The sequence below is a fragment of the Parasteatoda tepidariorum genome, chromosome 3 (genome assembly GCF_982258835.1).
Source record: "Parasteatoda tepidariorum strain Cologne lab strain chromosome 3, Ptep-v5.0, whole genome shotgun sequence".
NCBI classification, from domain to species: Eukaryota; Metazoa; Arthropoda; class Arachnida; order Araneae; family Theridiidae; genus Parasteatoda; species Parasteatoda tepidariorum.
The window spans coordinates 118,961,344-118,988,228 of NC_141757.1; the positions used below are offsets into that span (position 1 = coordinate 118,961,344).

The 26,885-nt window shown below is 29.1% G+C and overlaps 1 protein-coding gene across 2 annotated transcripts in view; it reads left to right on the top strand.

The window, feature by feature from the left end:
- LOC107449775 (uncharacterized) overlaps window positions 1-26,885 on the top strand; it is a 112,713-nt gene that overhangs the window by 61,712 nt on the left and 24,116 nt on the right. For both annotated transcript variants that reach the window (XM_016065424.4, XM_016065433.5), the window contains 2 exons: window positions 8,414-8,546; window positions 25,247-25,297. In XM_016065424.4, coding sequence (XP_015920910.1) covers window positions 8,414-8,546; window positions 25,247-25,297 — 184 coding nt within the window. The remainder of the gene's footprint in view (window positions 1-8,413; window positions 8,547-25,246; window positions 25,298-26,885) is intronic.

Sequence of the window (26,885 nt, forward strand, 5' to 3'; positions counted from 1 at the left end):
TCTTCCAATAGAGGTTTCGTTTCATGAAAAATAAAAAGGTATTTTTAGATCTAACAATAACTTAATTAGGTAATATTTTTTAACTAAATAAAATTACTAAAATCCATTTTTTAAGTCATGATTTCTTTAAAACTCTTGATGATATAGAAATGACAGAGATGGCAATTATAAGTGAACATCTAAGCTTTGATGATGGATCTTTAAAGCCTTTTATGGAAATTGCCTTTAGATGCCTGACTTTAAGTCAACAAAAGCTTTTATCAATGCTATTTTAATTTGTTCATTTACTTTTCTAAAATCTTCTTCGCAGGGTCCTTGAAAAATTTTTTTTTATTAATATTATGACATTAGTGTGCAAGTATATTCACTATACGCGTCTGTGTAACTTTGCCAACACAGAAGAAAATAAAAGATAAGAGGTACGATGCATAGTAGCACTCTAAAAAACTGTCACATGACGCAATAGGTGTAATACCTATTGTTTAATTTCTTTGGCAGTCAATAGGATTCTAAAATTAATATTTAACGACGCATTCTCAATTTGGAAACTACCGATTGATGCTGTAAACTCAAATTATCAACTGTTCAATTCAAGGTTAATTTCATATTTGAACCCCGTTAAATGCTAATAAGGTCAGTGAGCCAATACTCCACCTTGAAGAAAATTATATGGTTAGTTGTTTAGGGTGTGCGCTCTGTGTTTAGTCTCTTTACTTTCGTGATTAGAGAAAAAGACTTCAACGCATAACAATGACCAACTTGTTATTATTAGTGTTAATATTGATGCGATAAGAAAAATATTTCTACCAGAATCCTCAATTGGCATCACCTTTAAGTAGTTTATTTATATATGGAGTTTTACATGCACGGAGCTATTTCTATTTTCTGACATTAGACATTAAGTACAATGGGAAAGAAAGTATGAACATAACTACCAGTATATAAAACAATTTATAGTGTTTCTGGCCTTAATGGAACACCAAAAAGTTGAACAATTTTTTCCGAAGTGCTTTCGTAATGATTTTGGTAAAATTAACTATAAAATATGGTTTTATACATCGTGATAAAATACAGCAAATGTGGTAAAATTTGGTAATTTAGAGCCTGGCATAAAAACCATTTATTCGGTTTAATTTACTTTTCAGTTTTGTATTTTTTATTTATTGTGTGGTAATAAGAACTATAAATTTGAAAACAAAAATTTTCAGCAAACCGTTATCATATGAATAGAAAAATTGCCAAATGAATGATTAAGTACAGTATATTTCGGTTTTATTAACATGAATTATGGTTTTTAATTACCAGAAACGTCATTATCATAGAGAATGGTAATTTTGTCAGAATGTTTTTAATCCATGTAGCTACGGGTGCATATATGTGCGGAACAATTTAAAAAAAAAAAAAAAAAAAAAAAAATCTTCAACTGTTTAACAACGAAGAACTAACTTTATAAGGACAAATAGAAGAGTTTGAGAAACAGGTAAGAAATATTTAGAAAAAGTTACTCGAAAGAATCTTCTGTTCAGTTGCGGATTGGGTTGAAAAAATTTAAAACTAGAAGAAGAACAAAATGGTCAAAGGACAATATCAAGGCACATTTCATGACATGTTTTTAATTACTTAACTTCACAAAACATTCGGGAAGACCCATTTGCTGTCGAATAAACTTCCAACTAAGTTTTTCCGTCACTGGTGCTGATTGTCCTGCTCCTTCTTAGATACATTAAACTTAAGTTAGCGAGTTGTTTAGTTTAGTTTTCCTATACTATGCCACACGTATAGATGTAACGGGTGGTAGTTTACAATTCAATGGCTTTGAACGACTCGTTCTCTTTTTCAGGGCTTTTCCTTTTGGATGTAGTTGTCTTAATTATAATGCAAGCTTTCATTTCTTTTAAAATTTGTTACCTATACTATAAAAGGTTAAGAACAGAGTTTTTTTTCATTTAAGAAAAGGCTAAATAAGTATCACTGGACTGAAAAATTGATGCGAGGAAGATTAAAGTTTTCGTTGCGTTTCAGATGGAAAAATTTTCTTGGCGTCAATTTATTTTCTTTTGTAAGTGGTTCGTTTGAAAACGTTGCTCTTTAGTTTTCAGTTATAAGGACAATCCGTTGATGAACTTTGTAACCATTTTTAAAAATACGTGAGAATAAATTTCTGATCACTTTTCATTTTTCGTTAACTTATTTTTTTAACTGTAAATCATTTTTGGTCACCTATCATAGTATGTTTCAAGAATTATTTTTAATATCGACCGCTCTGATACCCTTGCCGCGTAACTTTTTAACACGCACTTTTACGTTTTACGTTTTTAGCACTTTTACGTTTCTAGTACGTTTGCGTAAGAAAAAATTATGCCTTCAATTTATATTTGAGTTTTAATTTTTAAAAAAAATGTTTGATTCATTTCATGAAAGAGAACGTATTTTTAAAAAAAAGAGAAGTTGATTTTGAGTTTCTGGTAATGTTCTGGTTACGACTGGATGGACTAAATTTATGACTGGTGACACATCACATTCGGAAAATATTCCTAGATATCGAATTGCTCCTGAGTATGTAATATGCTTACTGCTATATGAAACCATTTTTTTTTCTGCCACCCATAGTTGCGCTGTATAGTATTTTTTCCATTTCTTAGAACACCCTATTGCGTCTCATGACTGTTTTGAGACAACGCCCATATATTTAAATGCCTAATATAACTACAAATGTATCTTTCTGTAATAAACTATGACTAAGCCAGTAAACGAATTCTAAGAAGAAAAAAAATCTGAAATGAAAAGAACCCATGAGAGAAAAAAGAAAATTTCCATCTCTCCAAGAACTCCTTCCCACGGTGAAAACTGGTTGTAATCGTTGATAACATTTTATTAGTTCCATTCTGCTATCTGGGCCTTGATGAGGTTTTGCGTGTGTGTGTCGTAATTTAATATTGCTAAAGGAAGATATACGGTCCCGAAGTGACAGCTTCCACGAAATAACGGAAGTCGTAAACAATGAAACGTCTATCGCTCTGCCAGAGGTAGTGGAAACACAAACAAAATAAAAACTAATAAAATCGAATGAAAGGGCGAGGGGAATTAAACTAGCAAAATGGCAAAGAACACTCCCAAACATTCAAAATCTCGTTTGTCAGATGAGCATCAAACCGTTCAGTCCGCAAATTTCATTTGTCAAATTTCTTCAAGGTCGGATTTTTCAAAATGGCGACGTTTTTAATATTATGTGAAAGCAAAATAAAAGAAATATAAGCCGCCATTGGAATATAAATTACAAGACATGACGCTGAGTTGTATTGTATTCTACTTGCATCTTGGCGAAAGAAACGGAATTCTTTTCTTAGATGTTTTTTTTCTTCTTTTAATCAAGATAACAGCAGTCCGTGTTTGGAAGACACCCATTAGGTTAGCTAAGGCTGCGTGACTAAACTTTCTCTTAGAATGCGTTTTCTTTGAGGATATCCCATCCATTGTTTTGGGTATAAGAAGTAAAAAATAAAGATGTCTCCTTTCTTATGAATCTCAATGACGAAAAAGACCTTTAATGTTGGTCCCAAAGAGATACCGTTAAACAAAGAGAATGTTCTCGAAAAACTGTGACTTTATCTTAACGAAGGTCAGCAGATTTAGACAAATAAAAGTTTTTAAATATGTTTGGTTACTTAATTCTGATGAGATCTCTTTGAACCTTGAAAATGGTTTAAGTTTGCTCTTCTAATTGAAAAGGATGGTATAAACACACAACATACTTTCGCTGAAATTATTGCGAATTGTGTTGGGTACACAAAACTTCTTTGAATTGTTCCTTGCTTCGTTATGATTGGTCAAGAGATATATTAAGCGGGTTTAACTTCTGAAAAAATATTATGTAGAACAACTAATAGTCACAAGATACTTGATTGTATAACCAGATTTTAATATTTTAAGTTTGAATTCTTTATAGAAAACTATATAAAATTGATACGAATCACTAGTTTTCCCAATCAATGTGTCATAATTTCACATAATAAATTTATATAGAACCACATAATTTAAATTTAACTGTCAAAACTTAATTTTTTCTACTGAAGAAATTATTCATGAATTTTAATTTAAATAATAGGTAACATATAAAGATTTAGAAATCCATCCCGTCACGTGCGTTTCGATGGAACTTCACATTTCTGAAATCATTCATGCTTAAAAAAGCTCATGCTCACCCATAAACATATACATCACACAACCCTGGCTAAGTACCTAGCCCGTTTTTCAAAACTTTATCTTTTAACGGCCAAGATACGATTACCATGAACGGTAACTCCATTCATAGTAAAGCCAGTCAGACGACGAGGACTGCGTCGCATCTTTACAAATTTCCACACCACATCCAACGAGAAGACTTTCAGCCACTGCAGATTTAGCGCGCACCTTGCTATCTAGCAGGCATAATGCGCATGCTCAATTACTTCAAAACTGAATGTGAGAGTAACAGTAGAGAGATTTAGCACTTTCAAGTAGATAAATCTGCATGCTACATGTTAACAATATGGAAGAATTTACCCCGACCCGCCCTTATTTAGGGTATACGGGTAAATGTTTATTAAAATCCAAAAAAAAAAAAAAAATATCCAGAGAACAGTAGAAACATAAATTACATAAAATACACATCAGACATGGCAACAGCCCATGAACATGGCGGGCGTAGAACAGCTAAAATCATGTAAGGTGCTAAACATTAAAACAGCAATATATTAAAAGTGTCAATTAAAAGAATAATTTAAAAGAGCAATTTAAAAGATAAACGTGCAAAAATTACAAGAGAACAATATTGTAAAACAATAAAAAGCATTACCATTAAAACCAATTAAATAGTACATAAGTAAATAACAATAAAATTGGAGCAAGTAAAAGAAGAATAGTTTATAAAAGACATAGTAAAAAAAATGAGACACCCAAGCTGGAAGGAACAAGTTCCGAGACATTAAAGACCGTCCCCCAATACATCCTCTAAAGTTTGTTTAATAATCTTTTTTATGATATTTCTACAAGTCAGGTTAGCATAGCATTGATGTTGGCCAATATTATTAAAGTTATTGATTTTCCGGAGTTATTGATCCGGATTGTCTGGAATTGAGAACAATTTATTAACAAGTGATCAATAGATTGATATTCACCACAGTTACATGTTAACAATATGTTCTGCAAAGTGTACAGAACATATTGTTAACATGTAACTGTGGTGAATATCAATCTATTGATCACTTGTTAATAAATTGTTCTCAATTCCAGACAATCCGGGGCAATAACTTTAATAATATTGGCCAACATCAATGCTATGCTAATATTGGCCAACATCAATGCTATGCTACATGTTAACAATATGTTCTGCAAAGTGTACAGTTTGCTACAGAAAAAAAAAATGTTCTCAACAGAGTTTGGGCAAAGCTTACGAGTGTTCAATATCTTTGGTATTGCTAAATCTTTCCATATTTTAAATTACTGAGTGGGGATAATTAAGTCATATAAACTGGACGACATGGAGACCTTAACATTCGATTTATTTGTTTATTAAAAAAAAGAAGTATAACTGTTTCAATTTTAATTTTAAATATAAATTCGAAATTGCTATTTAATGCTTTTTTCAAACAGGAGATTGCTTTCAATAAAAATAGAATTCTTTATTTAAAACAGAAGAAAGAGAAATTAATTGTTAGACGTTTATAATGATATGTTTGGTCGTTCACTTGAAGTGTAGATTAATAGCTAGAATAAATATTTCATAATAATAAAGTAAATCGTCTATTCTAAGAATCTCAGAAATTAATTAGATGCCGCAATTTAAATACTGAAAGCATATTATACACCATTATGAATCACAGAGTTCAATTCTCAATCCAATTTCTAACATTACCATGTGGGAGTTACTAACTCATTTTTCCACTAGGATAGCTATATATAACAGAAATTCGATTAACTCCTGCATGCAAAACAGTATAACCCTTCCAATTCTATTAAACGAGAAATTAAATTTCCATGTGCGAACACTATCCATTATCGAAACTCTTGTGGTAAAATAAAAGTGACCTCTGAGGTCACACGTGTGGCTATTAAAAGAAACTACCGCCTAAGAAAAAGGCCCGGCAATTTTTTCTGACACGTGTAACCCTGCCCTCACCTTCTTTTAAAACTCTTCATTAATTTCGTTCCTCTCGTTCATTTGTAACATTTCAAAACGCGATGTCAGTAGCTCAAATAATAATAATAAAACAAGTCTGGGCTCTGAAACATTATGTTAAGCCTGAGGCAGATTGTTGAATATTCATCTTCTCGGGATGTTGAACATCTGGGAGCCCTGTTGTACGATCACTAGGAAATCCCTGTCTTCTGTTTTGGTATTTTGCTTTTTTGGATGTTCATTAACAGTTCAAAAGCCTTCGCAGAATTTGAAATAATTTTTTCTTAATCAGTATTTTAATAGTTCACGCATCTGTTCACCTTAGATATTTTACTTTTCAGTGATTAAAAAAGTTTTCTAATTAGAACAAGAGAAAAACATTTGACTAAATTCTTATGATAAGTAATTAAATCACAATAAAAAATAGTAATGAAACAGACATATTACTTTCAATAGCTTAAAAACTCTACAAACGTATTAAAATGTGCCCAATTATCAGTCAGATATTATTTAAAAAAGTTATACACAAAATTCAAATATTCAAATCAAGTATTGCAAAGGTGATTAAATTACTATCACAGGCGGTATAAATTGGGTCGGAATGTATAAACCTACAGTAAAATTTGTGTTATCAGACAGCTATCTATAAATTATATGCAAAATTTGAATCACAAGTTATAAAATGGATTATCCTACCTAACTATTGTAAGGGGTATACAAAATGCACATTTGGTGAGAAATTAGAAACTTGCGGTAATATGTGTGGTATCAGATAGGTATCAACAAACTATGTGTAAAATTTTAATCAAGTACTGTAAAATGGATTCAATTACTTAACCATCATAAGCAGTATTCAAAGTATACATTCGGTATAAATGTGTGAATCTACGATAAAATATTGAGGTATAAATCATTTCCATGGTGGGATAAATTATCTCCATCTAACCATGCATGGACAGGCGCTCACGCGAATCTCATTTTATTACTCGCCAACAAACGGTGTTTTCACACGCCAGTGGAGAATGGACTACACAACAACCTTATTCAGCACCAATTAGGAAGAATAATTTTGTACCTGAGGAATAGATGAAGGCCTTGGCATTGAAAAGAACAAGCTACCTTTTGAGAAGGAGGCTCGGGGCAATATAAATAAAATTAAACCCTTTTTCTTGTTTTTGTGGTTCCGGGCCATGATTTGCAAACAGTGTTTGAGACATTAATCAGGAGTGCATGAAGCTTTCTCAATTTGGTTGAGATAACCTTAACCATCCAGATATGAAGAGGTTTTCCCACAATGCTAGATTGAAACAGCCTGCTTGTTTAGGCTAGGCGATTCTTCTTTATACACTTAGTTACCCGTGAAAGTTTTTCCGGAACTGCGTTTTTAATTTAAAATGCTTATAGTATGGTTAAAGAAAACTATTAATATGTTTACAAATGAAAATCTTTTCTATAATTATACCTTCAAATCTATATACAAAAAAAATTATTTCCAGATCACTGAAAATTGTCGATTAATCAAATTATGAGACCATGAAGCAATAAAATATCGTCATGAGATAAAAATGGATAAGAGGCACATGGATATAAGAATCTCTTTTATATTTCATTTTTTCATGCAAACTGATGTTAAAACAACTGCGGTACTTATGAAAAAATTTCTCGGAAACTGCAATTCTATAAAAGTTTCTTATCAATACAGCTTCTGTTATAACTTATGTACTCTACATTACTTAAAAAGAAGTTGTATATCATTAATAGAAGAGTTTACGCTATTTTTATTTTTTAAAGATTTTTTTAGTAGAACTGTAGCCTTTTTTTCTAGAGGCAACCTGTATTTTTTAAACAGTTTTACATTGAAATTTTTAGCTACGAAATTCTGTAAATTTAAGATAAACTATTAGTGAAAAAAAGGAAAGAAAACAGTTAAATATGTTTAAAAGAAACTTAGGAAGATGCAATGAAAGCCATCTTAAAATTTTAAATTAAAATTTTCGATAATATTTTTAGAATTCTGATTGGAAAAAAAACACTATCATTTTATAAATAAGTGTGCATTTAACTTCGTTGGATGCACATTGGAAAAAAAGACATCTTAAATGTTTAAATGAAAATTAACGGTGACATTTTCAAAATTTTAATTTAAAAATATTTTATAAAATCGAACTTTTAGAACGAATTGAGATGAATCGACAATCTGATTATGATGCAAGTTTATGTATTTAAAATATATGTCATATTTTTCTTTCTTTGTAGTTTCATGGAAGACTTTATTGGGTCTGGAGGTGTGGAGTGCTTGCTTGAAGTACTACGCGTCTGTCAAGCTCGTCAAAATGATACAAAAGCACCAAAGGGTCGTCAACAACAAACTATGCTCCGAAAAATATCGGTAATTTGCATTGCATTCCATTACAGTTGTAAATATATTTAGTAAAAGTTATGTAATTATGAGTTAAATACTTAGCAACGTTCTTGTTGGCTTTTAATATATTTTAAAATATTGAAAACTAACAATTGAAGTTGATAACATTTTTAGTAAATGTTATCATCTTCAAACTAACATTTCTGATATTTAAGATGAAATTTCTTGATAATTGTATGCCGTTTTGTAAAGTCAATAGGAATAAAACTACCGTAATCTACTTTAATTTCTACATTTAAAATTTTAATTTATTATTATAATTATTTTGAAAAAAAATATGCTTGCCAAAATTGTATAATCAATTAATGGAAGACAAGAGTTTCAAAAAAGCGGTACTTCTGGATAGTTGCGGTCAATCTGTCAAATTAGAAAAGTAAAAAAAAAATCATGTTAACTTAGTCTATTTAATTTCAATAAAAAATTTTTTAATTTTTTTGGGGACTAACGAGATTATTAAAAAATAGTTTCAATCCTAAAAAAAAGAAGAAGAAAAAATTTAGTGAGTACTTACATTGAAAATATGGAAATGGTAAGACCAGAATACGGAGACATAGGGATACTGACATTTTTCGAAAGGATCCATGGAACTTAAGGCCATTATCATTGATGACCTCTGCTCTTCAGAAAAAGATTTCTCAAAATTGAGCAAAAACGTTTCAAAATACTTCCTAAGCAAATAATAGATGAATTTAAAAAAAACCTTGTATTTATAATTGAAGAAGCATATACTCATTTTTGAGCAAAAAGCATAGCGATGAGTTTCAAAAATGTTGTGTAGATAGGAATGTGAGCAAGAGAAGCCCGTTGACCGGCGAGAGGTTTTTAACCAAGGACCGTCGGATTCGTAGTAGGATGCTTTAACCATCATCATTGTACACTTCAGTACAAGGAGAGTCAGAAAGCTTTAAATAGTGGCACCCCATCGACACAACATGGATACTAATTTCCAATTCCAATGGTGCGAAAGGTTGCGATTTAGAAAACATACCCCAATAGCTTAGCCAGGAAATTGGTAATTTTAATTTCTCTTTTCGCTTATTTCAATATATTTATTCTGTTATATTATTAAACTTTTAAGCGAATGGAATCATGATATGTAGCTACCGTTCGTAAAATTTTAATTAATTGCGCATGCTCACATCTAGTATACATACATCAGCTCTGGTGAAATGCGTATACACCCGTGAAAAAATATCAAACTTATACAGGGTGCGTAGCCAAATCTTTCAACAAAAAATAAGCACTTTTTAAGTACTTTTTAAGCACTCAAAAATGCTTTAAAGCACTATATGCATTAACAAAATGCAAATTTATTTTCAAAGACTTTACATGAACATGATAAAATAACTAGTTTCTGACAAAGAACTCTTTTTCTTGGTTTTATTAGCCATTATAAAGTGAGATTTTTCGGTTCGATATCAGAGAGGGAAATATGAAGCCTGAAATTGAGAAATCTTGCAAAATGCAGCAGAGTGAAAGTGAAATAATCTCACCGAACCCAACTCCAGAGCAGTAGCGAGCCTAACTCGCGCCCGGTGCACAATACCTTTTTAGCGCCCCCTCCTTCGAAAACCATATAATATTATATTTTAAATATACTCGCAAATTAATAAAGTAAAATATATAAAGTCATAGGCTCAAGCTAGGCCTTAAATTTGAGACAAAAAATGTAGTTGAGAAAACAAGACTAGATTTTGCAATTTATATGATCATCTAGAATTAGTTCAAAAGATACCTATTATTTATTTTATAGATTTATAAGGAAATATTCTAAAAATTCACAGATTTAAAGCAATAAAAAAGTAAATATTCATTATCTCTAAGGAGATACATATATTTAATAATAATATGATTATAATATATTAATAAAAGTAATTACTATGTATGCGGGTTGGTGAGCGCCAGCGAGCAGGGGGCGAAGCCTCCTAATTTTTTAATAATTCCCATCGTAACGTTGAACGTGAGAAAAAAAAATATATGTTTTCAATTATTCCAAAACATGTCACAACGATTGGATATTGTTTAGCTGCAGTAAATCCTACGAAATTCAATTAATGTTTATCACAATTTACAAATAATTCTCATCTTTTTATTTACTCATTTCATCTTTTTATTTACGAAATAACATTTATTATATTACACTGGCACTAAATTTAAAATATATTTTCCAGAAATCAATTATAATAAAAATAAAAATTATCCAGCAATTTTTTGTTTTATGGACCATTTGGCGCCCCTTTGTGAGTAGCGCCCGGGGCATGATGCCCCCCCCCCGTCACTACGCCACTGCCCAACTCCAGTAGACGCACATGTGGACCCGCAAGCATTTCATCAAACATGTTAAATGATTGGCTCTTTCATACACTATGGACCGACGGTACGCCGAAATAGATGGTGGTTTGAATTGTGAAAACGTTGAACAGAACAATGTGAAAAGCGCACTTTTACATAATACGACACGAAAATCGAAATAGCAAAGAAAGAAATATCATTTTCGAAAAGGGAATATTAAGCACTTTTTAAAAACACCCAATGAAAAAAGCATCTTTAAAGGGCTTATAAGCACCTTTAAGCACTTTTTAAAAACGCTACGCACCCTGTTACATAAAGAAAAATAAGAGATTTTGCAAAAACCAATAAGTTAAAAACGCTTACGTAGTGGAATATCATTTTAACTTAGACCACAAAACAAACATGGACGTAGACGATCTCTACAAAGCTGTGGCACATGATTCAAGGTGCTTTGCTCCACATAAAACTGCTGTTCTCTGAGCAGAAAAATTTGCTAGATTTTGATGAATTCAGCGATGAAGAATGAAGCTTTTGTGATTGAAGAAATTCAGTTTCTGCGTGAGGTCTACAAATAACCATAACTTAAGGCTTTAAACTACACGGGTAAGTTAGTCAGTAATATAGCGCGATTCATTTCTAAATTTCATCAATCTTCAAATTCGCATTCCATGTTTTTAGTTTGAAGATCTGGTTGAACAACATTTAACAGCTAGCTTTGTCTTTGTAGAGTTAATGACTCCAACATAACGTAAAGATACGTAGCGTCTAAAATTAACGCGAACACGCACATGGGAAGTTGCTTCAAATCTTACGTGCGGGAGCTTACGTCGAAATCTATCCCTATTGAAAAGTACAGATGCTTGATTTCAAAACTGTTTTATTAATGTTAACTCGACACTTTGTAGAAATATAATTAAGTTAGGCAATTTTCAGTTTGGTTTCTTATATAGAGTGCATACAAGAAACCAATTATTTGAAATGCACTCTATATATATACCATATTATAGAGTGCATTTCAAATGCGATTGCAATACTTTTTTAGTCATTTTTTTTATTGTGGTGCTCTTCAAATTGATTTTTAAAACTGGACCTCATTTGAACTTTTAAAAATTATTATTATACTCAGCACTTTAAAGAACCACGTGATCAAAAAGTAACTTTACTAGCTAAATCTACGATGAAAATGTTGCTATTGGAATCTTTAGCTATGAAATGATAAATTGCTCGTGATTATTCAAATAACAAAAATGGAGGAAGAGCGTTTTTGAAATCTTACGTTCATTTACTGAAAAACGAATTAAATCTATTACAGCTATTTTACTGGCAAGATGAAGCGAAAAATTAAATCTTTGCCACTTCTTTTTATTTTATTTTACTTTATTTATTCATATATTTATTGTTGGAATAATTATTTATCTTTCGGGCAAACGGCTCCAGTCGGTTTAGGCTACATTTTCAACAACATTTTTGAATATTTTTAAAAGGTCATTATTCAAAATGTTTAAATTTGAAAATTCTTCATATTAACTTGTTATTTTATTTATAAAAACAAGTATTATAAATTTATATTTCTTACTTTAATTATAAATTTCTTTATAAATACTTGTTATAAAAATTAGTAGTTATTTTTTTACTTACAGTGATTTCGCCATTCAAAGAAGCTATTTATTTATTTATATTCAAAATGCATCAAAACCTCGTGAATAGAGTATGCTTTTATCATTATTTAATAGCGAATAAATATAACCAATAAAAACTGCAAAAGAATTTTGAGTGCTTTTACTTTATTTACTTAAATATTTTTTTAAACGAAATAACAACTTGAATACCATTCAATAAACGTTCAAATAACATTCGCTTAGTGAGTTTTTTTCTTCCTAACTTAATGTTACGAGTAATGGGGTATCATTTTACCCTATTATCCTCCCAATGCATTTTCGAAATCATTTGTCCTAGTGCATCAAAATTCCGCATTAAAATTTAACCCCGTATATCATAATAATTAGTTCTTCCGGGTATGATAGGGTCCACAACAAAATGCTTGAAATAATAAACTCTTTAGCAGCCAAGTGATGCCGACACCTGCTCGTCGACCTTAAGGGCCGTCTACCTCGATACAGCACTGCATTTCGAAATATTCTATAAAATAAAAGAGGAGGAGGGGGCGCGAAAGTAATTTTGCCGCGCCTAGTTTCTGTTTCGTTTCTTTCATCATCACGTGATGTGAGGGGAGAGTTTTTCAGCATCTTCAGATGCAAATCTGACGTGGTGAGGTCACGTTGTTGGAAAAAGGACTTTCGACCGATTAGCAAATTTTTTTTTATAGTTTGCGTTTTATGACTTCTTGGAGAAACTCATAAAAATGGGCAAGCAAACGATTTTGCATATTTTTTTTTATCTTTCTTTTTATATTTGTTATATGAACTGTGTGATACGGACATATTGTTTTCGTGAGGTCAAAATGTAAAGAAGGTTCGTTAACAATGATTCTCTTTGAAGTCTGCCGAGCAACAGTCCGAAAGTGCTGTTAACTTTAAAATAAAAGCAGAAGTTGCAGTTAGTTGAGTAGTAGTAACTATGAGTTTGACAAAATTAATAGTTATGCAGCGTGCAACGAATGCCAAAAAGCAAATTACTCTGTCAAACATTTGAAGACTCAATCGAGATTTTATGAGCTTTGCCAATAAGTTCATGTTGGTTTTTAATTCTATCATTTGACAATGTTTAGCTAATGCTACACACGGAGAGTGAAGTAGGTTTCTCTGGCAAAAAGTTCAAAGGCCAACAGAGATTTTTTAAATTCCTGCGAATTTAAGTTCACTAAATTTATAGGCAGTAAATTTATTAATTATAATAAATGCCAAAAATATAGGGGAAAGGGAATTTTACTGGAAAAGGGTTTGAGAAAGCTTATAAGTTTATTTTGACTTTTACTGTAACAATTCATATTATCTTAAGAATGAAGAAATATTAAATATAAAAAATAAAGTGAGTATCATTGGTAAAAAGTTTAAACGAGTTTATATGTTTATTTTGACTCTTACTGTAACAATTAATATTATTTTCATATTATTATATATATATATATATATATATATATATATATATATATATATATATATATATATATATATATATATATATATATATATATATATATATATATATATATATATATATATATATATATATAATCCAATTAAAATATCTTTCAGAACGCTATACAACCAAAAGATTATTTCAGAGTTATTTTTCGAATTCTCATGAGTTGTTTGTGAATTGAAGTTGTCCATGAATTGAAACAAGAAATCCCTTAGTGTTTCATTCCATAGAATTAGTCTCGCCGAAAAACGAGCTTAATTCTTCCTTCATAGCCCATCACTAATTCCACTCACATTTGCCTCAATAAGAAGTAAATCGTACTTTTTATGTGTTATTAAAGGTTAATACGCTCCATCGACGGTGTAAGAGAAAGTTTTTTCACTTTTCCAATTTAGCAGACATTGGCTGAATAAATTCCATTTCAACGGCAAAATCGCGTCACGCTCCAAAACTACTCGCCAAATAAATGCATCATATCAATTTGTTAAAATGTTCACTACTTTAGATTTATCGATTGATTTCAGTTTATTGCATCTACGTACCATTTAGATAAGACAAACTTTCTAGATTTCAACAAGCATGCTCGCAATAACATTATCTGAAAAATAGGCTACATAAAAATTTATGACTGCTCCATAAATTCTTTTCTTTTAGTTGGGATAAAAGTGATAGTTATCAGTTATATATTTATTACTTAATGTTTCCATAAATTTCAAAAAAAAAATTTTTTTTAAAGAAAGAAATAAAATTTAAAATAATGAGCAATTGACGATTGCTTTTAACCCTTTGACGCAGATGGGTCACCGGTGTCCCTATTGTATATTTTTTCTGGCACTCTAATTACAAGCAAAAATGTATTTTGGTGTTTTTTAGTTATAAAGAATAGTCTAATACTTACCAAAAACGAACTATTAGATTATCGGAATAATATTTGTACTAAAATACACTCATGGACAAAAAAATTAGCTCACCAAGAAGGAGTCGTCAAAATGAAACGAAATTTTACATACGTTATGATTACTTTGATAAAAGTAAATGATTAGAAAATCAAAGATTATCGTTTTTCTTTGATTTTCTAATCATTTACTTACATCAAAGTAGTCATTACGTATGTAAAATTTCGTTTCATTTTGACGACTCCTTCTTGGTGAGCTAATTTTTTTGTCCATGAGTGTATAAAGTCCAAAATAAGTTAAGTAATTTAATATTTTTTTCTTATTCAAAAATTCATCAATACTTGATTTTTTTAAAATTAAAACAATTTCAATGATGAACAATTATTTCATTTGGATCTAAGTAAAAAATTCCAGAAAATAAAACAATATTTAGCAATTGGAAAAATCACTGCTGGAAGATTTTACGTTTAACGCAAGAAAGACATGTTTGTTTGTTTAAACAACAGTGTTTCATGCTGTATTTCATTAACCATAAATTAATAAAATTTTAATTATAATATTTTTTACTTGTTTTTATCTGAATTGATACAAAATAATGAAAAAATATGTTTAACAAAAATCATGCGTTCATGGTTTAAGATGCTTATCATTCGAAACAGTTGTTAAATTATTTATCTCCTTTTATAAATAAAAATGAAATTTGCTGAAACAATGTACCGAAATATTAACTTTAAAAGAGTATACCACTTTAGACCATAACTGCATTGTTGCAAATAATTTTAGCATGGAATTCCGCATCGTCTCCTTGTACTGGCGTCACGCGATTTGTCCAAAAAGAAAAAGATATTACACTTAACGATGTGTTAAGAAAAATATTTCTACGCTCTCACGTTAGACTGAGTACATAATGTTTTTAAATTTCGAGGATCATTTCATTCCTAAATAATGTTTTATTTTCTGGGATTATGTTTTCGTTTGCCGGTTCCTTTCACTTCTTCTATTGGGAGACAGCAAACTGAAAGATATCCGGTAGAGGTTTATTGTTTCTAGGAAACGTTTAGATCAAACAAAACAATGGATTCGAACTTTTGGACTCACGTTATAATTTCAATTTAAACACTCTATGATTGATAATCTTTGTAATTTTATATCATCACGTGACTTACGGCGAATCTACACAAAAGAGAGTACAATTTTAATTTTATACATTTTTTTTTAATTTTTAAGTTAGAATAAAGTACAGTTTACGATCTTGGGTTTCATACACGGATGATAAAATGTAATAACAGGTTTCAGTACTATTTTATTCACTTTAGTTGTTGGGTTAGAAACTTGACCTTGGAATAAAATATTATCTATCATTCCTTTTGTTTCTGCTAGATGTTCTTAAATAAATATTTCCGCCTTTGCTATTTACTTTTTTCGAAACTGTACAGAATGTGTGGTGGTGCTTGTAAGAAGAAAAAAAATATGAATTTCCTGAAAACCATTTACTTTCTCATCTACGTTTAATTTTATTTCTCGTCTGCAATATTTAGTTTGATACTTCGTCGTTTTAAAAAACGATTTCATTTTATAACAGTTTATTTTAGTCGTTTTGTTCGATGTCCTATTTTTTTATTTTAATTTTTATATTTTAATTTTTATTATTATTAATTTTAATTTTAATTTTTTATTTCGTTTAACTGTTATATTTTTCTAACTGAACTGAAATGTTCTGAGGAATGTTTATTGGATTAATTATTTACCTCTCACGAGTTACAAGAGTTTACACTTTACCAAAAAAAAAAAGATATATTGTGATATGATATTTAATGCGTTAAAATAAAAATGTTACAAAAAATGAAAAGATAAAAAAAAAATTTAAAATAAAAATATTTAATAAAAACATAAAGGAAAAAATGAAAAAACGTAAAATATTCCTCGAGAAATTATTATCCAATATAAAAGTCTCTAGTTATCTCGTCAGTAACTCACAAAAAAATGCCTTTTTTGCTATCGTCATTCTATTCAGTATCTATATATATATTTCTCTTACACAGCGATAAAAAAAAAGCCTCATTACAACTCTCCGAATGGCAACGCTAGAAAATCAACCAATAATTGCCGCTAAAAATGTCACATGCCAAATCTAGATTTGGTGGCTCAACATATAGCGCTTCTAAAAACGGAAACTGAAATAACCAGAGTGTAAAATATTATGTGCTTATGCGCAGCGTATTTTTTGTTAAATAATTTATTTATTATATATCAGTTTATAGATGGTAACGAGAAGAGTTTTGTGGTTGCTATGGTGACTAATTAGAAGGTAAATTGTTTTTTTGAGTGAGTGTGAGATTTGTTTTTTGGAACTGCGATGCTGTAATTTTATTGTTTAGTTAATAAATCTTCCTTTTATATTAAACGTGATAGTAGTTTCCTTAATTATTTGATTCGAAGTCCTTGGAGTTTGATTTGAGGTCAGTTTATTTTGTATTTTTTGACAAGAGAGAGCATTCTCACCAAACGACATTTCTTCCGAAATTCAATGTTTTGTTTACGCATAGTTTTTCCATTGTAATTCACTTATTTAAATTTTTAATAGACTTAATTATAGCCAAAAATTTTAACCTTTTTAAAGAGATATTAGTTTTAGAAATTTTATCTTAAGATTTTATACTATAGCACATTTCTAATATGTTTAACGAATTACATGTCATTTATTTGAATTCAAATTTATTTTAATGACTTAGTATTTACTAAAAAGATGTAATTTTTTTTTTAAAAAAAGTTGTTATATGGATTTGAATGATTGTCTTGAATTCTTAGAATTTTGTGCATTTGCAATGTACCTAAGTTAGTAGCGAGCGAAGCGAGCTTGGTTTGCGAAACAAACCATATAAGATTGCGTAGCAATTTTCGGGGGTTGGCGAGCGTTAGCGAGCAGGGGGCACAGCCCACTAGTTTAATATATTAAAATAAGAACAATAAAAAATAAATATTTAAAATGAATAAATAATAATACTCAATGAAAATATATATGAAATGCTGAAATATATAAACTAGACAACGTGAATTTATAATCTGGTGCGAATATAAAATAGTTACTACGCAGGTTTCTCCTAAAAGTGAATTTTTTTTTTTTTTTTTTTTTGTTACCCATTGGCAAAATGGGTGTTGTTTTGGGCAAAGAATATATAGGGGAGACCTACCATATATATTCCAGACTTCCGCTATGTATTCTTTGGTTTTGGGTTTGATGGCGTGCGCACCTTATTTGGACGTCATGACACTTCTCAGTTGTGTTCAAGAGTAATAGTAAACAGTGCGCATGCGTCGTCATTGCATGCGTTGCTATGGCGACCGCTGCTGTTTGATAATGTTTTTAGAATTCCTTTTTTCAATTGGGTATAATATGAAAAAAGCACAACTACTTCCACTTACTAGGAATAACATTTACCTTTTAATTTAATTAAGAAACTGAGTTTTAAATATGTTTACTAAATTCATAAACTTCGGTAAAACAGCAATATAAATTATTTCCAAAGGAACTAGACTAATACAATTCCAACCTGGCGAGTAGCGACTTATAAACAAGACACTTCGTTTGATGCTTTTTCTTGTTGCTAGAAATCAGGTTCGCAGAAAATGCTGTTTACTAGTTAAATTTAGTAGGAATAACACGATCTGTGACGTAGGCTATAGTATACCCAATTTTAATTTTGTTATGCATTAAGGTGGTGAGTTTATTTTTGAGATATGAGACCAGAGAGATCCCACAAATACTTCCTGAGTTATGAATAAAAGAGAACCATTTTGCCAATGTGTGATCGCCTAAAGGCTATCCCAATTTTTTTTAAATTGATTTTGAAAATTAAAGAAATTCTAATGATGCACGTTAACTTTTAGATCGAAATATTGTTTGCTTTTGTTATAGATATTGCGTTTGTTACTTAATGTATTAAAATAAAAATGTTCAAAAAATAAACAATTTAAAATATAGATTTATACAGTAAAAATAGGAACAATAAGCTAGTATATGTCAATAATTCAGCGTGAATTTATCATCTGTTGCAATAATTGCATAATTAATATCACTCAGGTGCAACTACGCAAATACTGTTATATATTTCATTATTTCTATTCATTATGATTCAAATGATTACTTAAATCAGGGATCCTTAACCCACGTACATAATACCAGTCATGTTTTTATATACCAGCCATGTCTTTTTTATACCAGCTATATAACACCAGCCATAATACTATAATTATAATACTATATACCCACGTGCATAATACCAGTCATGTTTTTATATACCAGCCATGTCTTTTTTATACCAGCTATATAACACCAGCCATAATACTATATTTTCAATACCAGCCATATTACCCTATTTTTATCATCGTCACCTCCTGGCGACGGCGATAAAGACATTTAGACATTAAAATTAAACGCTTTTTCAATGTGCGAAGGGGAACACCTTTAAATAACCTTTGATCTAATAATTGTATTTTCATATTCTGGAACTCAATCTTGATGACTCGAGGGTCCCCGTATTTTATTATTATTTAATTTACTGATGATCGAAAAACATTTGATTTTGTAAGTTATATAAAGTTTTACATGAGTTTAATCTCTGTAATTATTAATGATAAGGTCTAAAATTTTAAAGGAATCGGTCGAATACTTTTTAAGAAATGATAGTTTAAAAATAAGACTACTTTTCGTATACAAATAAATACACAAAAAGTAAAACCAACATTAAGGGTAAAATAACCATTATGGTATCCAAACTTTCAACTACTCTCCTTACCAAAATATTGAAACTATATTTTACAAATTGTAACGTTTCCGTTTATTTTGAGGGTCGAAAGTCCCTAAAATATCGTCTACACAAATTAATTAGCACAATTTAAACGTTAAGCCTTTTAACCATAAAGATTGAGTCCTAATACGTGAAAGTATCAGGGACAAATTTTAATTTAACGCATATTTATTAAAAACTATGTCCTACTATAAATTCACTTTGAAAACATAAACAACGGCCGCCGACTTTATAGCATTCTAGAATGTACTGGTATAGGTACGAAAATGTTGGGAACTGCTTCTGTAAATTACGTAGAATGGTGATACATTTTTACGATACAATAATTTCCGAAGTTTGCTTCCGAAGTAAGCATTCTAGTACTCATATTACTATAAGTTATTAAATATTCAAGTTATCTACAGCAACTTTGAATGAATTTTAATAATACTTGGGATAAAATAATTTTTAATAAATAAAATTAAACAAAAAATAGTCCATGTTACTAATGAATGGTTTAATAAATATAACTCTGGTATTTATATAAGGCTCCATAGATTCACATGAAATTAAGTGGAATTTGACCCCAGAAATAACTTAACTTATGAGAGCAATTCCTTACTTGATGAGCTTTTGTCCCAACACGAAGCTCTCTTGTTTTCTCTATTGCATACTAATTACTGCCTTTTAATGCAATATCCCAGTGTGAGGTCTGTTTACTGCCAAATTCATTTACTTCAACAAGATTAGCACCAGTATATAAGCGATTAAAAATTGCCTATAACTTCAGAGGTCTATCAGAGGAAATAATTTACATGCATATCAAGTATGGGTAGAAATATTTTTCTCTATCTTTAGCTTCAGTGCGGAAAACTACACATTTCCGTGTTCCTTTTAATTAGGATATACTTTAATTGAAGGATAGTGATTCAGATGTATGGATATCATTATGAATTAAAGAGATATCATTTAAGATAAAATGCTAATCGTTAAAGTTGTTGTTCTCGGCGAGTTTGATGGTCATTAAATTTGCATATATTTCAAACTGCTTACAGTTCGTTCAAAATATTCTTTTTAAATGTTTGGAAGCTATTAATTTTTAGTCTTTAAGTTTGACCTGCTAAAACAATTTTTTTAATTATTTATAAATAACTTTTTGAAATTGGGTATTGGTATTTTGGAATTATTAAAAAAGTATGAGTAGCAACTTATTAAGTTTAAAAAATATTATTGCTGTTTTAATTTTTTTTATTTATTATTCTTCAGTCCAAACAGTCAACGTAAATTTCGACATGAACATTTTTCAGTGACTGCTGTGCGTGCAACTATTCATGTTCAGATTTTTCAATGAAATCTTGATATTTTAGACGCATTTTTTTATTTGAATCGTTTTCAAATGTTGTTCTCTTATTCCCGACTGTTTTCACTGCTATAGAATTCTCATATAAAATATTTATGATACATCAGGTATTTTTCTTTTTAAACTTTATTATATATATATATATATATATATATATATATATATATATATATATATATATATATATATATATATATATATATATATATATATATATATATATATATATATATATATATATATATATATATATATATATATATATATATATATATATATATATATATATATATATATATATATATATATATATATATATATATATATATATATATATATATATATATATATATATATATATATATATATATATATATATATATATATATATATATATATATATATATATATATATATATACACACACACGAAAAATTGAATACAGAAAAGAAGAGGGTACTTTTCAAAATAAAATTCTTTCATTTTTTAATTAACTTACTTATTTACAATCAAGCTAAATACTGAGCTTGTCTGATTTATAATTTGTTTTTTATTGATCTAGAAAATGAAGCATGTCTACGATATAACCAATTTTTGTAAAATTGAACTAATGTAGAATTAATTTTTAAAATGAATTCTGAAAGTTCTAAATGTATTTTTAAGATTTATATTATTAGGGGGCAAAGAAAAAGAGAAACTTTAGAATGAAATTATATAAAGATATTACATGCATTCATATTTTTAAAATCACTATAAATACGGAGCTTGACTGCTTCCCAGTTTGTTTTCAGTTGGCTGAAAAAGGTACTGGCTATATGATATAACTAATTTTATGGAATTAATTAAGTAATTTATCTAAAATTAATTAATTTAGAATAAATTAATAAGGAATTAATTATTAAATTTAATTGTTTTACAACTATTTTTAAGATTTATAATACTACAAAGAGCCATGTTTATTTTTACGCAATCTAACTAAATAATGAACTTGATTTCTTTGTCATTTGCATTCGGTAAATGAAAATATAGGTTAATAGATACGAGATTTTCTCAAATAAAAAACCTTCTTTTATGTACATCTTTATTAAAAAAATTACTTGATGTAAAGTTAAGAAACAATGAAAGTACTACTCTCAAAAATGGCAACAAAAAAACACTCTACCAGGAAAAGTTATTTAATGACATTTTTTATCATTCTTTTTATAACCGCATTGCGAAGTCCAAACAAAATTACGTCTATTAAGTCAAGATTAAAATTATAGTTTTATTCCAGTAGTATTTTATAATATCGTTAGGTAAGTTCACTCCCGGAAATATTTCTTTCTCCAAGTTAATGTTAAGTACAGTTCGTACAGTTTCACATTTGCTGTTTTGCTCTGATAATTTTCAAAAATCATATCTTCAGATATAGTTTACTAGTAGATAGAATAACGCGGTTATGAAAATGGTGTTTGTTTTTCTTTGTTATTTAAGAGTGTAAACATTAAACAAATGCGTTTGTTTGACTGTATATGGTTATCAGTTTTTGACCTTCTCACGTGTAGGTAACGTTTATGACTAATGATTATTTGGATGTGGTCTGTGGTTTGAATGAACTTAAAATATCATCTGATAATTTGTATTGAAAAAGATCTAAAAACAGTTTAGTGCGAGATTATTTTATGAATTACATTTATTTTTGCACGCTTTTATTTAATTGCGATTTCTGAAGTAAATATATTTAAAATATCAATTAATTCCGTTCGTTTGGAGCAAAGAACTTAAATAATAATTTTTAATTGGTTTGCCAAATAATATTTACACTGTTGAGAACAGTAATTTTGCGACCTTGTTCAAAACTAATAATACATAGGAATATAACATAAGAATCAACATAAGATAATAACATCAACATAATTTAAATATTAATTGATACTTGGTTTGACAAAAATTGTATTAATATTTTCATTATGGAATTGAGCAATGATAGGCCTCATGCTCAAGTATTTAGTATTTTTATATTAACTTTTTAAACTCTAAATTCTTTTTAATAATCAACTTATTCTGGCATAAAATTAATAACTTAAAAACACTTGATTTATTTTCGAATTAAAGAATTCAAACTGATTTTTTTTTTTAAAAATATTCCTTTCTGAAAAAAATAGAAATTAGTCAAAATAGATAATACTAATAGGAAATAAATATTTTTTATCACATTACATAATGCACAAAAGTTCAGTTTATGATAAAATATTACAATAAAAAACTTTAACGCTGATGTATTTAGATTAAAAAATAAGTTAAATATTCTATTAAGTAAAATATTCTATTACAAGTACAATACTTTAAAGAAAGTTCACAGGGTTTAAAATGATTTAAATTAAAACAATAGCACAAAATAAAATTTGACATTTAGTGGGGAAATTATTCCAACTTTAAAAAGTTTATGATAAGTAAATTATTAGATGACAAATCCTAAATATTTTCTTTTTATTCAAAAAAAAAAAAGACTTTTTAAGTTATAAAAAAAATTGAAATAGAATCAAATTTCACGAGTTGTGATAATATTGAGTTTAAATATCAGATGGAAAAGCGTGAAATGACTGCGGCATAAACTATTAAAAGTCACTTGTATTTACGATAAAATTAGCACAAATAAAGCATGTCAACAAGTGATTATTTAAATGCGTGATTTAATACCCATGATTCGTAGTAATATCGTATAAAAAATATCGAAAATTTAAAAACCACTTGGAAATGCACAGCAATAACTTCCCTAAAAATATGATCTTCGGATTGGCGATTTAATTCACAGAAATAATGCCATTAAAAGCGTTTATTTGAATACATGCACGATTCAATACTTGAAAGACGCTCAAAAGCATTTTTTTCCCTTTATTATCGTCGTTGAACAGCCGACCCAATTTTGGGTTTACGACTTCTAATGTTCAATGCCATAGCCTTGCCATTTTGAACCCAGTCCAGAAGACAAGAGAACTCTTGGATCAAATATTAGGAGAAATTTGCCTTCGTGGAGGACTTTTTGCTGGAACTAATCCGCATTTGTGTTACATAGAGAGAAAAACCTCCCACGGCAAGCCTGACGACAAGGGACTCTAACCCATGTTCCGTCTACCACTGAGGATATTTCACGTCAGTACTGTGGTCGATGCAAGCTGGATGCGGAATTCGTATCGACTGGGATTCGAAGTTCAAACGTATCAAAAATATCGCTAGTTTAAAAACCACGTAGGTATCAGACTATCGAAAAAACGATCAAAATGTCATTTAGATATACAATAAAATTGGCACGAATAAAGAGCATCAATAGTCGTATTTAAAAAAAAAATGTTAGGATTTTTAAAACTATGGGAAAATCCATAGCGATAATAACGAAAAAAAAAGATGATCGAAAAATTATATTGATTAAGATTGAGAGCATCAAAAATTTTTAAAAACGCATTTAAAAATTTCTTTTTTTTAATTACAGTAATTTTTTAATGTTCAGATGTTGCCGTGGGCTGATCAACAGAAACTGTCGGGCAGTAGGCTTTGTACACATACAATAAAATATGTAGTCATAAAAACAACTTAATCTGGAAAAATTCAAAACAAGGTGCTTATGGTGACCAAATTTAGTAATCACTACTTGAACGGACAAACAATGAAACACCTGATATTAAATATGAACATATTTACAATTCAATAAGAGATTGCAACTTGTATGAATTTAATTTTAAACAAAATTCAAAAAAATGCAATTAAAAAAAAAATTACGATCAAATATTATTTGTTTATTTTTCAACTTAATACCCAATATGGAACATATAAATCATATAACAAACGAACATTTATTCTTTTACTTATTAAATTATTTTATTTGAGGACAATGATTGAACTAAAATACAAATGTTACCAATTCAAAGTAATTAGTAATTTTTAATAAAAATATTATTAACAACTGAAGAGGTGAGAGGAAAAAAGTTTCAACTGACAAAAGCGTTCGGATTAAAAATAAATAAATAAATAAAAATATGGTCACCTTTGGGTACAGAACTTTTTTTTTTGTTGATGCATTGCATTGAATGAGACGGTTTTATTAAAAAATGTGTTTTTAAACAGTTTAGTACTACATTTTTGACGGATGAAGTTCCTAAATATACTAAAAAGTCTCTCAGAATCTCCTTCTACTAAGTTCTTCAATAGTACTTGGTTTTTAACCTTGAAATAATTTTATTTATTTTGTTTTAGAGTAACCAGTACGATTGTCTACTTTGCTTGAAATTCGCTATGCAAAACCCGGTAAGTAAATTTTCTTAATTTTTTCTTATATTTTGTTTTTTTAATTAACTTTAAACATGCTCCTTTATTTTAACTTTTTCTGAAAAATTAATATTGGATGAAACTAAAAAATTTCTTGAGTTATGGATAGCTATAATCGATGTCAAAAATCATAAATTTAATAATATCGCGATCTTCGGCGACGGCGATGAATATCGAATTTGGTAATAGTGCAAGTATTACCAATAAGATAGTTGTCGAATACGATATTATGGTACGTGATAAATTTCATTTCGGTATCGAAAATATTGACCAGCATCAAAAAAAAGTTTAAATTGGTTTAAGCTAAAAATATCGCACTGTATCGTTTAATATTGATATTTCTCAACACGATATAAAAATTATAATATCGCCTTGCACTTTTGTTGAAAACAAGCTTTTCCGATTTGTTATGAATCCTAAAAGTTATTATATATGACTCTGCGTGGAAAAGTGTGTGAAAATATCCGATACAAAATTACTTCCTTATCGCAAAATAAACGTTCCATCATTAATCAAACCAGAAAAAAAATATATTTAAGTGATAGATAACATGAAGTATTAAACACTGTTGACAGTAGGTGGCCGTTTAGGTTTCCGAAATATTTAATCGAAAGGGAAAAAAATCGTCTGATAAAAATGGAGAAAGTATAAAACCATTCTAAACAAGGTTTCATCCATCAAAAAGTTGTCAAAATCTGCGGAAAGTGAAACCAATCAATAGATTAAATCGATAATTTACACCATTAATAAATGTAAGCAACCAGCAAACCCTTCAGGATTACTCCCAGCAACAAAATGAAAACAATTTGGTGATTCAAGTTTCATGAAACTTTACCTCTGGTGTTGCTACTGTTGATATCGTCTGAAACCTGTGCGATTCGTTATTATCGGATCAATTAATCAGTTCCGAAAGTTAATTAACTATAATTGAGAATGAAAGGGAAATTTCACCGAATGAACAATGAAATTACGATCGTCTGGAGTACTATTATTAGTGATTACGTAATTTTTCTCATGGATACTATTCCAAGGTTACGGGTTTTGAAAATGAAAGATGGAAACTTAATTATCTCTATGTCACAGGTAAAAAATTTTTTTTCATAGTTAATGTGTATTCATAAAAGACAATTTGCTTTTCTCATGTGTATTTATGTCTTCGAACTCTTGGAGACTGGAACTATGTATGCAGACGATCCAACTAACGAATCATTTTACGTCAACTGGAATAATTTATTACATTTATTATCGTTTGTTCTTCTTTTTATTGAACTGAAATGAATAATAATTTTTCTAAGTTTTTGGTATGCGCCTTGCTTTAATTATACATTTAAGTACAGCTTTTTTATTTTTTAGTTTAGTCAAACGATTACAACGACTCATTAAAAAAATAACAGGAAAAAATGAAGTAATACATAAAATTCTGTCGCAAAAACCTAAATAACTATATATTTATGTAATATGAAATTTGCAGTTTTCCTTCGGAGATGTAATATTTGAGAAATTTAAACGATTTATCATAATACACATTGTAATAAATTATAATACAATAACGCATTTTATTACAGAA